The following is a 12,099-nucleotide window of genomic DNA, read 5'->3' as shown; positions in this document are numbered from 1 at the left end:
AATGTGGCAGGGATAATAAGGAAGGGATTGGGTTGTGACACACAAGAGCATCCGCAGCACCTATTTGTCAGCTCATACTGCAGTTCCACCTCCACCACCGACAAAACAACGTCATTGTGGATATCTACTAATGCGGGTTAACGCTTGATCTGATTGAATCAAGGCCTAACTGAGTCGTGTTCATTCGGCACCAAACAGAAGAAAACAGAACAGGAAGAGACTATATGGACTTCTTCAATCAAAAATGCTTCTTTTCGTTTTCTACTTTGAAATGTTTTCTGTTGCGTGCTTTAATAAACACAACTGTGGCTTTGGTGGGTGACAAGAACATGTCAGAGGCTTTGGGAGGCTCCCAGCCTCCAAGAGTGTGAGGACCACTGTTGTATGTGAAAACATAGTAACAATTTCAGTCTCTGTATGTATTGTGATTGCTGCAGAATGAATTGTCTCATTGAGGACATTAACGTTTTCTGAATCTGAGTGTCTGCTGAGCCACATTGATGCTTGAAGCCACTCTGTTTGTTGTTGACTAGGGAGTTTCAAGCGAAAGATCATCTGACACGTAATATTAGGTACTGAAACCTGGAAACAAAATACACAAATTAAGAGCTTTCATCCAAGTTACAGATTTCAGTAGAAAAAAGTTACTCATCTAAAAACTAAAACTGAAAAAAATCAGGATAGTTGATCAAGTATGTTCATTGTATGAACTGTTACAACAAAAACACTCACACACGCACACAAACACGCATGCACACACATACACACAGACATGCAGAGACACACGCAGACACACTCACACATAAAGTCACTCGCCACGAGGAAGGAGTATCCCACCCACAGACTCCTCCAGTTGGGGGGACAGAAAGGGTTGCTGTTTTTCTGGCTGTGGACTGCCACAGCAGGGGAGGGGGCCTCACACACTACGCAGCGGCTGATGTCCTGCTGGATGTCCCGGCCCACCACAGGCATCATGGGCACTGGACAGCCAGTAGGACTTGTGATTGCAGCTGACGTAGTAACACATGCCCATTTGTCATTGCAGCTGACGTAGTCACATGTGCCCATTTTACAGTAGGAGAAAGGCATGGTGCTGAAGAGATGCATACATGACCCGGCCTGACCTAGTAAGAGGAAAATACATGCCTGGTTACCGGTTACAATCTCTCTCACACACACACACACACACACACACACACACACACACACACACACACACACACACACACACACACACACACACACACACACACACACACACACACAGTATTGTAGACCAACATACCGAGGTCCTGTGTGTGGGCTTTCTCTTGGCCCTCCAGGTACAGCAAACTGTAGCCAGTCCACAGTTGTGTCATGTCTGCTGGACAGGAAAGGAACGTGTCTGATTGGCTGTGCATCACCAACAGGAAGCCAGAGTTAAAGGTGGTGGTGGGGCCTGGGCTGCCGGCATCGCCCGATCGGCCTGGGGCTCCTACGATGACAGGCAGTAAGAGACAATGAGAAAATGCAGGCAGGGACAGTCAGAAAACATGGATATGTGAGGGATATTTAGCTACTCCTAAAGGGAGCATAATAGTGAATAATTGTTTAGCTTTTTTAAAGAAATGGGAATCAATCAATCAATTAAATGAATTCACAAACAACGAAGTAAACAGCCGTAACCCGCGTTAATAACTGACAAACCCGTAATTACACTCAAATTGAAAATGATTAAAATAGATAATAAGGATTTATATCAGCATAAACGAGGTGTAGATTACATCATACATTCCAGTGTTCGAACTTGTAACACAGCTGAATGGGATTTCTACTTATGTGACTTGGTGCATCCATTGGCAATGTCCACGATAGGTATAACGCGAGGGGTTGCTTAAGGAAGTGACAGTTGGATCCTTATGCCAAAATTCAATCAAATCATTGGCAACCCACGTTGCTTTTGTTTAGGCGGTGTCGGAGGTGTGACTGCTGTCAAATCCCAGACATTGCCCGTGGATGCACAGTAGAAATCCCATGCAGACTCGTTACAAGTTTGAACACTGGAATGTGTGATGTAATCTACACCTCAATTAGGCTGATATAAATCCCTATAGTTTTGTTTAATGATTTTACATTTGAGGGTCATTACTTCTATACGGTCTACTCTTCTTTTATTCTGAACTTCTAACATGGGTGGGACATAAGCACAGATGTGGTTTCGTGACAATGATCACAAAAGCAGTCACTCACCGATTTGACAGCTCTAACACAGTAACACCTCAGCTTTTCATTGATTTTGTTGAGGCAGTGTCTATGTCGGCTAACGCAAGTTACCGCAGATCTGATTGAATCCTGGACTTATATTTTGGGTTCTGATTGGGTACGACAGTTGAACTAAGCTCATGAGGTATTTCTAAGTTAGATTTTCCAATAGTAATTGGGTATAGTATTTAATCAGGGCTCTCCGACCCTGGTCCTGGAGAGCTACCATTCTGTAGGTTTTCACTCCAACCCTCATTTAGCGCACCTGATTATAATAATTAGCTGGTTGATAAGCTGAATCAGGTTAGTTACAATTGTGGTTTGAGTGAAAACTTACAGGACGGTAGCTCTCAAGGAACAGGGTTGGAGAGCCCTGATATATACAGTACCAGTCAAAAGTTTGAACAGACCTACTCATTCAAGGGTGTTTCATTATTTGTGTTATTTTCAACATTGTAGAATAATAGTGAACACATCAATACTATGAAATAACACATATGGAATCATGTAGTTACCAAAAAATATATTTTATATTTGAGATTCTTCAAAGTAGCCAGAACCCAAACCAGCCAAAGAAATATCCTCCATATTGTGCAGTCAACATTAGTCAGAAATAGCATTATAAATATTCACTTACCTTTGATGATCTTCATCAAATGCACTCCCAGGAATCGACAATAAACGTTTGATTTGTTCGATAAAGTTCATAATTTATGTCCAAACACCTCCTTTTGTTAGGGCGTTTAGTAAACAAATCGAAACTCACGAGGCGCGGGCAAGTTCAGCGGAAATGTCGGACGAAAACTCCAAAAAGTTATATTACTGGTCGTAGAAACATATCAAACGATGTATGGAATCAATCTTTAGGATGTTTTTATCATAAATGTTCAATAATGTCCCAACAGGAGAATTCCTTTGTCTGTAGAAATGCCATGGAACGAGAGCTACTTCTCACATGAACGAGCGTCAGAGTTTGTGGCACTCTGCCAGACCACTGACTCAAAGAGCACTTATGAGCCCCTCCTTTACAGTAGAAGCCTCAAACAAGTTTCTAAAGACGGTTGACATCTAGTGGAAGCCTTAGGAAGTGCAACATGACCCCATAGACACTGAGTATTCGATAGGCCAAGCTTTGAAAAACTACAAACCTTAGATTTCCCACTTCCTGGTTGGATTTTTCTCAGGTTTTTGCCTGCCATATAAATGTTGTTATACTCACAGACATCATTCAAACAGTTTTAGAAACTTCAGAGTGTTTTCTATCCAAATCTACTAATAATATGCATATATTAGCAACTGGGACTGAGTAGCAGCTTTTCATCCAAATGTGAAAATGCTGCCCCCTATCCATAAGAAGTTAAATTGTTGCTAGCAGCACAGTTACAGTCACCAACGCTCTGGATAACATGAAAACAGCTTAACCAGCTCTGCTATGGTGAGTAAAATGGTTTGAGTTTGGGTGGGAGCTAAAGCATAAGATGGTGTGAACGATGCTGAATGGGTGTAGACAAAGAAGACATCTCCAGTAGGTACCAAAATATTCAAAGGCCTTTGTCTCAAAAGTGAGGTTTCAAGTTGATCAACTTCCAAAGCAGAATGACTTTCCTATTGTTCCTCAAATTCAGTGTGTGATATACCATTTTGGAGCTCTGAGTCTCTGCTTTTATCCAATGTAAAAAACACCATTTCACTTTTGCTACATAAGACCGAATCAAGGAGGTCGGTCACATATTGACATTCTATGCAGCTTCAGGCCCTATGGCGCTAACCATGGAAAAGTAATTCCAATTTCTACTCCTTCCTCTATTACTAACAGGGATAGACCAAATTGTACAGTTCTATGTAATCTTATAGCCATACTAACTATATTAATATCAACTATCAGACAGGTCCTGCAATCGCCTATTGAAAGTATTTTGTTTCAGTTGGAGACTCCAAGTGACTTTAAAAATTGTAAAGGACTTGAGATGATGCATCTGATCATTAGGAGCTTATTTCCTAAACTGGATTACATGAATTAAGATCTGGGCTATGCAGACGAATCCAGACATTCTGGTATTGACTGAAACTTGGATCTCTGGGGACATTCTGGACTCTGATATTAATATTGAGGGTTATAATGTGTTCAGAGCTGACAGACAAGGTAGAGGTCATGGAGTTGCCATTCTTATTCAAAATAATTTCTCTGTCTTTACTGAAATCCATTGAGCTACTATCTGTAAGCCTTTGTCTGGGGAAAAATGTTTCCATGGCTGTTATAGGGGTCTTAACGTCATCCCTTGGCTAACCTTTGTGCACTTAGGAGTTACTAGTTTGTTGTCATCTTTAATTAAATCAGAAGTTAGTATCCTGGGTGACCTAAAATATGATTGAAAAATTCAGGCTTCAGACAATCTAAAAGACATGTGTAATGATCTAAACCTAACCCAGCTGGTGGCTAAACCTACACGCCCCAACCCTAAAAATCCTTCAAAGTACTCTGATCTTATCTGAACAAATACACTAGATAAATGTTTCCACTGGTGTATTCTCCCAACACATTAGTGACCATTGCCCAGTTGTTTGTGTTAGAGATGTGAAAATAAAAGCTTTGTGTCGTCAGAAAGAGGAATTTTAAAAACGTCAGAAATCAGGCATTTTTCCTTTTTTTTTACATTATCTTTATTTTAGTGACCTGGATTGTTTTCAGCTATCCCTGAACCTGATTTAGCTTTGAGCTTTTTATTAAGACGTCTTCAATACTATTGTGGATAATCATGCTCCCTTCAAAATATTAAGGGTTAAGGGTAGATTGAATGCCTGGTACGCTCAGGATTTATCAGAAGTTGTTCATAAAATAGATGATGCTTGGGTCAAGGTCAGGAAAAAAGGCTTAGGACCGGACTGGCATGCTTTTATAGCAACTGAGGAATCATTGTGTAAGACAAAATCAGAAAGGTAAATCTGATTATTATGTAACCACTCGTTCGGATAATAATGGGAACCTGTTCTGTTCGGGCAATTTAAAGTATTGATTGGGGACTTATTTGTGGAGGAAGGTAACTGTTTTTTGGGGTGATTTGTGAAGCTTTATTTGACTGTTTTTGTATTTTATATAGCTTGGATATAACGTCTATGTTTATGTTGTATATACAGGGCACATTTTTAAAACAGACCAAGGTGTCAATATGTCTTCCATGTTAAAATCAAGGTTAAATAAAAAATATAAAACAAATTAAAAAACATTTATAAAAATTGAAATTTCGGCTAACACCATTTTCTCTACAGAGAAATCAGATCAATCATGAACTATGGGAAGTTGTAGGAAGGTTTTTAACATCATAGATAAGTACAGAAAATATGGTAACTAACTACAATGACCAGAATGCATTGCAACTACAGATGCCTGTTTTTTTTTGCATAAACAGAGATTTTCTTTTCTCCATATACAACTGAAATATTTTATTAAAGAAAAGTAATGTGAATATGGTTTATTAAGTGACAAACAGTAGTAGGTAGTCACTACCATTATTGGGGTTTTAGTAATAAAATAATCAAACAAATAGGTATTATAAACAATCAAGATATTTTATTTAACATATTCAATTCTGCCTCCCTCTGGTGGAATTTTTCTGAACGACATAGAATACTGTATACTACCGTCAAAGTAAATTTCGGTTTCAAAACGATATATGTCCTAAAGACACATGCTTATTACTTTTATAACGGTAAGAATAGCGTGATTCTGATAAAGGGTTACAGAAACAATGTTATTTTATTTCTCTTATTTTTCTCTGGGGGGGTCCTCCAATTGAACGGTTTGTCATAAAATATGTCACCAATTACTGTTTCAAAAGAAGAACAATAATTTTTTACAAGTCAGATCTTTTGCCTAATGGTGTCACTCAAAAAAATTGCAAAATCCCAAAGAACCATTTTAAAAGTTCAGGACTTGTTTTATAATTTGGTCAGGAATGATATACAGTGTTTTCGGAAAGTATTCAGACCCCTTGACTCTTTCCACATTTTGTTACGTTACAGCCTTATTCTAAAATGTATTAAAAGGGATTACAATTGATTAAATAATGACAAAGCGAAAACAAGTTTTCAAATGCATAAAAATAACAACAAGATGCCTTATTTACAGTTGAAGTCGGAAGTTTACAAACACTTAGGTTGGAGTCATTAACTAGTTTTTCAACAACTCCACAAATTTCTTTTTAACAAACTATAGTTTTGGTAAGTCGGTTAGGACATCAACTTTGTGCATGACACAAGTAAATGTTCAAACAATTGTTTACATACAGATTATTTCACTGTATCACAATTCCAGTGGGTCAGAAGTTTACATACACTAAGTTGTGCATTTAAACAGCTTGGAAAATTCCAGAAAATTATGTCTTGGCTTTAGAAGCTTCTGATAGGCTAACTGACATAATTTGAGTGAATTGGAGGTGTACCTGTGGATGTATTTCAAGGCCTACCTTCAAACTCACTGCCTCTTTGCTTGACATCATGGGGAAATCAAAAGAAATCAGCCAAGGCATCCGAAAAGAAATTGTAGACCTCCACAAGTCTGGTTCATCCTTAGGAGCAATTCTCAAACGCCTGAAAGTATCACGTTCATATGTACAAACAATAATACGCATGTATAAACACCATGGAACCACGCAGCTGTCATAACGCTCAGGAAGGAGACGCGTTCTGTCTCCTAGAGATGAACGTAGTTTGGTGCAAAAACTGCAAATCAATCCCAGAACAACAGCATAGAACCTTGTGAAGATGCTGGAGGAAACAGGTACAAAAGTATCTATATCCACAGTAAAACGAGTCCTATATCGACATAACCTGAAAGGATGCTCAGCAAGGAAGAAGCCACTGCTCCAAAACCGCCATTAAAAAGCCAGACTATGGTTTTCAACTGCACATGGGGACAATGATAAATAATGAAGTGCGCGCCCTCATTCACGTGCGCCGCAAGACTAGAGTCCTAATGAGGGACACCTTGGAAAAACTACAACTACTCGTTCATTTTTCAAAAAACAAGCCTGAAACCTTTAATAAAGACGGTTGACATCCAGTGGAAAACATAGGTACTGCAATCTGAGTCATTTTTGGTTGGGAGCTCAAAAAACACATTTCCAGGATGGATTTTCCTCGGGTTTTTGCCTGCCATATTATGTTATACTCACAGACATATTTTAACAGTTTTAGAACCTTCAAAGTGTTTTCTATCAAATACAACCAGTTATATGCATATCCTAGCTTCTGGGCCTGAATAACAGGCAGTTTACGTTGGGCATTTCAGACTATCCAAACGTCCGAACACTGCCCCCTAGCCCAACGAAGTAGGTAGGTAGGTAGGTAGGGTTGTGGCAGTCATCATATTTGTCAAGCAAATAACTGCCGGTCTCATGGTAATTGACTGTTAATTAACTTAACTTCTTATGGCTGAAGGGGCAATATTGAGAAGCTTGGATGAAAGGTGCACAGAGGTGCCCAGAGTAAACTGTCTGCTCCTATTTCATAGTTGCTAATATATGCATATTATTATTAGTATTGGATAGAAAACACTCTTAAGTTTCTAAAACAGTTTGAATTATGTCTTTGAGTATAACAGAACTCATATGGCAGGCAAAAACCTGAGATGTCAATACTTTGTCTGATGACTCTAATGTGAAGGGGAGCCGAAGGAGACAGGAATTAGTAATCACTTCCATGAGGTGACCACGCATTAACTTCTTCTGGCTGCAAGCCCGAGGCCGGCCACAATATGACAACAGCCACTTCAAGTGCAGGGCGCAAAATTCAAAATATATTTTTTAGAAATGTTTAACTTTCACACATTAAACGCTTGCGCAGCTGCAGGCAAACGTCGAACGAAAACTTCAAAAAGTTATATTCCAGGTCGAATAAACTGGTCAAACTTAGTAGAGAATCAATCTTCAGGATGTTGTTATCATATACACTGCTCAAAAAAATAAAGGGAACACTTAAACAACACAATGTAACTCCAAGTCAATCACACTTCTGTGAAATCAAACTGTCCACTTAGGAAGCAACACTGATTGACAATAAATTTCACATGCTGTTGTGCAAATGGAATAGACAAAAGGTGGAAATTATAGGCAATTAGCAAGACACCCCCCAAAACAGGAGTGATTCTGCAGGTGGTGACCACAGACCACTTCTCAGTTCCTATGCTTCCTGGCTGATGTTTTGGTCACTTTTGAATGCTGGCGGTGCTCTCACTCTAGTGGTAGCATGAGACGGAGTCTACAACCCACACAAGTGGCTCAGGTAGTGCAGTTCATCCAGGATGGCACATCAATGCGAACTGTGGCAAAAAGGTTTGCTGTGTCTGTCAGCGTTGTGTCCAGAGCATGCAGGCGCTACCAGGAGACAGGCCAGTACATCAGGAGACGTGAAGGAGGCCGTAGGAGGGCAACAACCCAGCAGCAGGACCGCTACCTCCGCCTTTGTGCAAGGAGGTGCACTGCCAGCGCCCTGCAAAATGACCTCCAGCAGGCCACAAATGTGCATGTGTCAGCATATGGTCTCACAAGGGGTCTGAGGATCTCATCTCGGTACCTAATGGCAGTCAGGCTACCTCTGGCGAGCACATGGAGGGCTGTGCGGCCCCACAAAGAAATGCCACCCCACACCATGACTGACCCATCGCCAAACCGGTCATGCTGGAGGATGTTGCAGGCAGCAGAACGTTTTCCACGGCGTCTCCAGACTCTGTCACGTCTGTCACATGTGCTCATGTGCTCAGTGTGAACCTGCTTTCATCTGTGAAGAGCACAGGGCACCAGTGGCGAATTTGCCAATCTTGGTGTTCTCTGGCAAATGCCAAACGTCCTGCACGGTGTTGGGCTGTAAGCACAACCCCCACCTGTGGACGTCGGGCCCTCATACCACCCTCATGGAGTCTGTTTCTGACCGTTTGAGCAGACACATGCACATTTGTGGCCTGCTGGAGGTCATTTTGCAGTGCGCTGGCAGTGCTCCTCCTTGCACAAAGGCGGAGGTAGCGGTCCTGCTTCTGGGTTGCTGCCCTCCTACGGCCTCCTCCACGTCTCCTGATGTACTGGCCTGTCTCCTGGTAGCGCCTGCATGCTCTGGACACTACGCTGACAGACACAGCAAACCTTTTTGCCACAGTTCGCATTGATGTGCCATCCTGGATGAGCTGCACTACCTGAGCCACTTGTGTGGGTTGTAGACTCCGTCTCATGCTACCACTAGAGTGAGAGCACCGCCAGCATTCAAAAGTGACCAAAACATCAGCCAGGAAGCATAGGAACTGAGAAGTGGTCTGTGGTCACCACCTGCAGAATCACTCCTGTTTTGGGGGGTGTCTTGCTAATTGCCTATAATTTCCACCTTTTGTCTATTCCATTTGCACAACAGCATGTGAAATTTATTGTCAATCAGTGTTGCTTCATAAGTGGACAGTTTGATTTCACAGAAGTGTGATTGACTTGGAGTTACATTGTGTTGTTTAAGTGTTCCCTTTATTTTTTTGAGCAGTGTATATCCAATAAGGTTCCAACCGGATAATTCTTTTCAGTCTCTATAAGTAATGGAACGCATGGCGATATAATGAGGAAAACGCGTGACCAAGAACTGGCAATCTGCCAGACCACTGACTCATTCCCCTCCCATCCGGTCCCACAACACAGCATAAGCTTCATTCCACATTCTACTGACTGTTGACATCTAGAGGAAGGCGTATGAAGTGGAAACAGAACCATATATTACAGGGAATTGAATAGGCGATGACTTTAACAACGACCACTCTCAGAATTTTCACTTCCTGTTTGGATTTTTTCTCAGGTTTTTGCCTGCCATATGAGTTCTGTTATACTCACAGACATCATTCAAACAGTTTTAGAAACTTCAGAGTGTTTTCTATCCCATAGTAATACTAATATGCATATATTAGCATGTGGGACAGAGTAGGAGGCAGTTCACAATGGGCACGCAATTCAACCAAAAGTGAAAATGCTGCCCCCTATATCAAATAAGTTTTAAGGAGCATAGACTTGGCGCTCCGGTGCCGCTTTCCATGCAGTAGCAGGGACCTGTTTTGTCCCCCCCCAATCTACACACAATACCCCATAATGACAAAGCAAATCAGGTCAATGTAAAAATAAAACAGAAATATCACATTTACATAAGTACTCAGACCCTTCACTCAGTACTTTGTTGAAGACCCTTTGCCAGCGATTACAGCCTTGAGAATTCTTCTGTATGACGCTACAGGCTTGGCACACCTGTATATGGGGAGTTTCTCTGCAGATCCTAAAAAAGCTCTGTCAGGTTGGATGGAGAGCGTCGCTTCACAGCTATTTTCAGGTCTCTAAAGAGATGTTCGATCGGGTTCAAGGCCGGGCTCTGGCTGTGCCATTCAAGGACATTTAGCGACTTGTCCCAAAGCCACTCCTGCATTGTCTTGGCTGTGTGCTGAGGGGAGATGTCCTGTTCGAAGGTGAACCTTCGCCCCAGTCTGAGGTCCTGAGAACTCTGGAGCAGGTTTTCATCAAGGAACTGTCTTCACTTTGCTCCGTTCATCTTTCCTTCGATCCTGACTAGTATCCCAGTCCCTGCCGCTGAAAAACATCCCCACAGCATGATGCTGCCACCACCATGCTTCACCATAGGGATGGTGCCAGTTTTCCTCCAGATGTGATGCTTGGCATTCAGGCCAAAGAGTTCAATATTTGTTTCATCAGACCAGATAATGTTGTTTCTCATGATCTGAGAGTCCTTTAGGTGCCTTTTTGGCAAACTCCAAGTGGGCTGTCATGTGCCTTTAACCTCAGGAGTGGCTTCCGTCTGTTCACCCTACCATAAATGCCGGATTAGTGGAGTGCTGCAGAGATGGTTGGCCTTCTGGAAGGTTCTCCCACTTCCACAGAGGAACATTGGAGCTCTGCCAGAATGACCATCGGGTTCTTGGTCACCTCCCTGACCGAGGCCCTTCTCCCCCGATTGCTCAGTTTGGTCGGGCGGCCAGCTCTAGGGAGAGTCTTTGTGGTTCCAAACTTCTTCCAATTAAGAATGATGGAGGCCATTGTGTTCTTGGGAACCCTCAATGCTGCAGACATTTTTTGGAACCATTCCCCAGATCTTTGACTCGACACAATCCTGTCTCCGTGCTCTACAGACAATTCCTTCAACTCATGGCTTGGTTTCTGCTCTGACATGCACTGTCTACTGTGGGACCTTACATAGACCAGACTGACTGTCTTTTTACTAAAGTAGTACTTTACTGGGTGACTTTCACTTTTTATTCATGTGTTTTTAGTTTTTACTCAAGTATGACAATTGGATACTTTTTAAACCCCTGCATATGTGTTACAGTAAAGAGATGAGTTGATTGGTCTTTTTGAGTGTGATGTTGTGCATGTGCCACAAGATGGCGATCCCCTGCAGACATTTTTGTTTCAAAGCGTGGCCCCGAAATGCAGGAAAGAGGTAGGAGTAAGGCAGGAAAGTTCTGCACAAACTACAAGAGAAGCTTCTTGGAAGTAAGAGGAAACCCATAACAGTGACAACGTCCTATAGGTAAAGTACAGGTTAGGCATTAGGGCTCTTTTCCAATACACTTTCAGCAGCTGAAAAAATCACCATACAGTAGTTAGATTTGAAAACTAAAGAGTGATTGGGCGAAATATGCATTCCAAATCTAATGTCGTATTAAACGAATGAATGATCTATGTAGGGGCGAGTGGGGTAATTTGAGCCAATGGGGTAAGTTGAGACACCAGGGTAAGGTACAGGGTAAGGCAACCTATTTGTGTGTAACACTACATGAGATTCACTTGGTCCTATGGTGTGACCAACAGACGTAATATACTACTCAACAAT

The 12,099-nt window shown here is 41.7% G+C and overlaps 1 protein-coding gene across 1 annotated transcript; it reads right to left on the bottom strand.

Annotated features, from left to right (window-relative positions):
- Positions 1-568: 568 nt before the first annotated feature.
- Positions 569-2,470, bottom strand: LOC129831623 (collagen alpha-2(IV) chain-like). The gene is made up of 4 exons (XM_055894961.1): positions 2,449-2,470; positions 1,286-1,474; positions 801-1,124; positions 569-582 (listed from the first exon to the last, which is right to left on the bottom strand). The coding sequence occupies exons 1-4, from the start codon at positions 2,468-2,470 to the stop codon at positions 569-571; spliced, it is 549 nt and encodes a 182-aa protein (XP_055750936.1).
- Between the last annotated feature and the right edge of the window lie 9,629 nt (positions 2,471-12,099).

Source organism: Salvelinus fontinalis, chromosome 33, assembly GCF_029448725.1.
Source record: "Salvelinus fontinalis isolate EN_2023a chromosome 33, ASM2944872v1, whole genome shotgun sequence".
Taxonomy (NCBI): Eukaryota; Metazoa; Chordata; class Actinopteri; order Salmoniformes; family Salmonidae; genus Salvelinus; species Salvelinus fontinalis.
The sequence above is the reverse complement of the archived record's forward strand: the minus strand, read 5'-3'. Positions and strand labels throughout refer to the sequence as shown.

Excerpts from the sequence above, each read along its gene's own strand:
- LOC129831623 (XM_055894961.1), bottom strand. The coding sequence starts at position 2,470 with ATGGTAGCTCTCCAGGACCAGG. Across the intron at positions 1,475-2,448 it reads GGTAGCTCTCCAGGACCAGG|GAGCCCCAGGCCGATCGGGC; the intron begins GTCGGAGAGCCC and ends CTGTCATCGTAG. Across the intron at positions 1,125-1,285 it reads AGCCCACACACAGGACCTCG|GTCAGGCCGGGTCATGTATG; the intron begins GTATGTTGGTCT and ends TCCTCTTACTAG.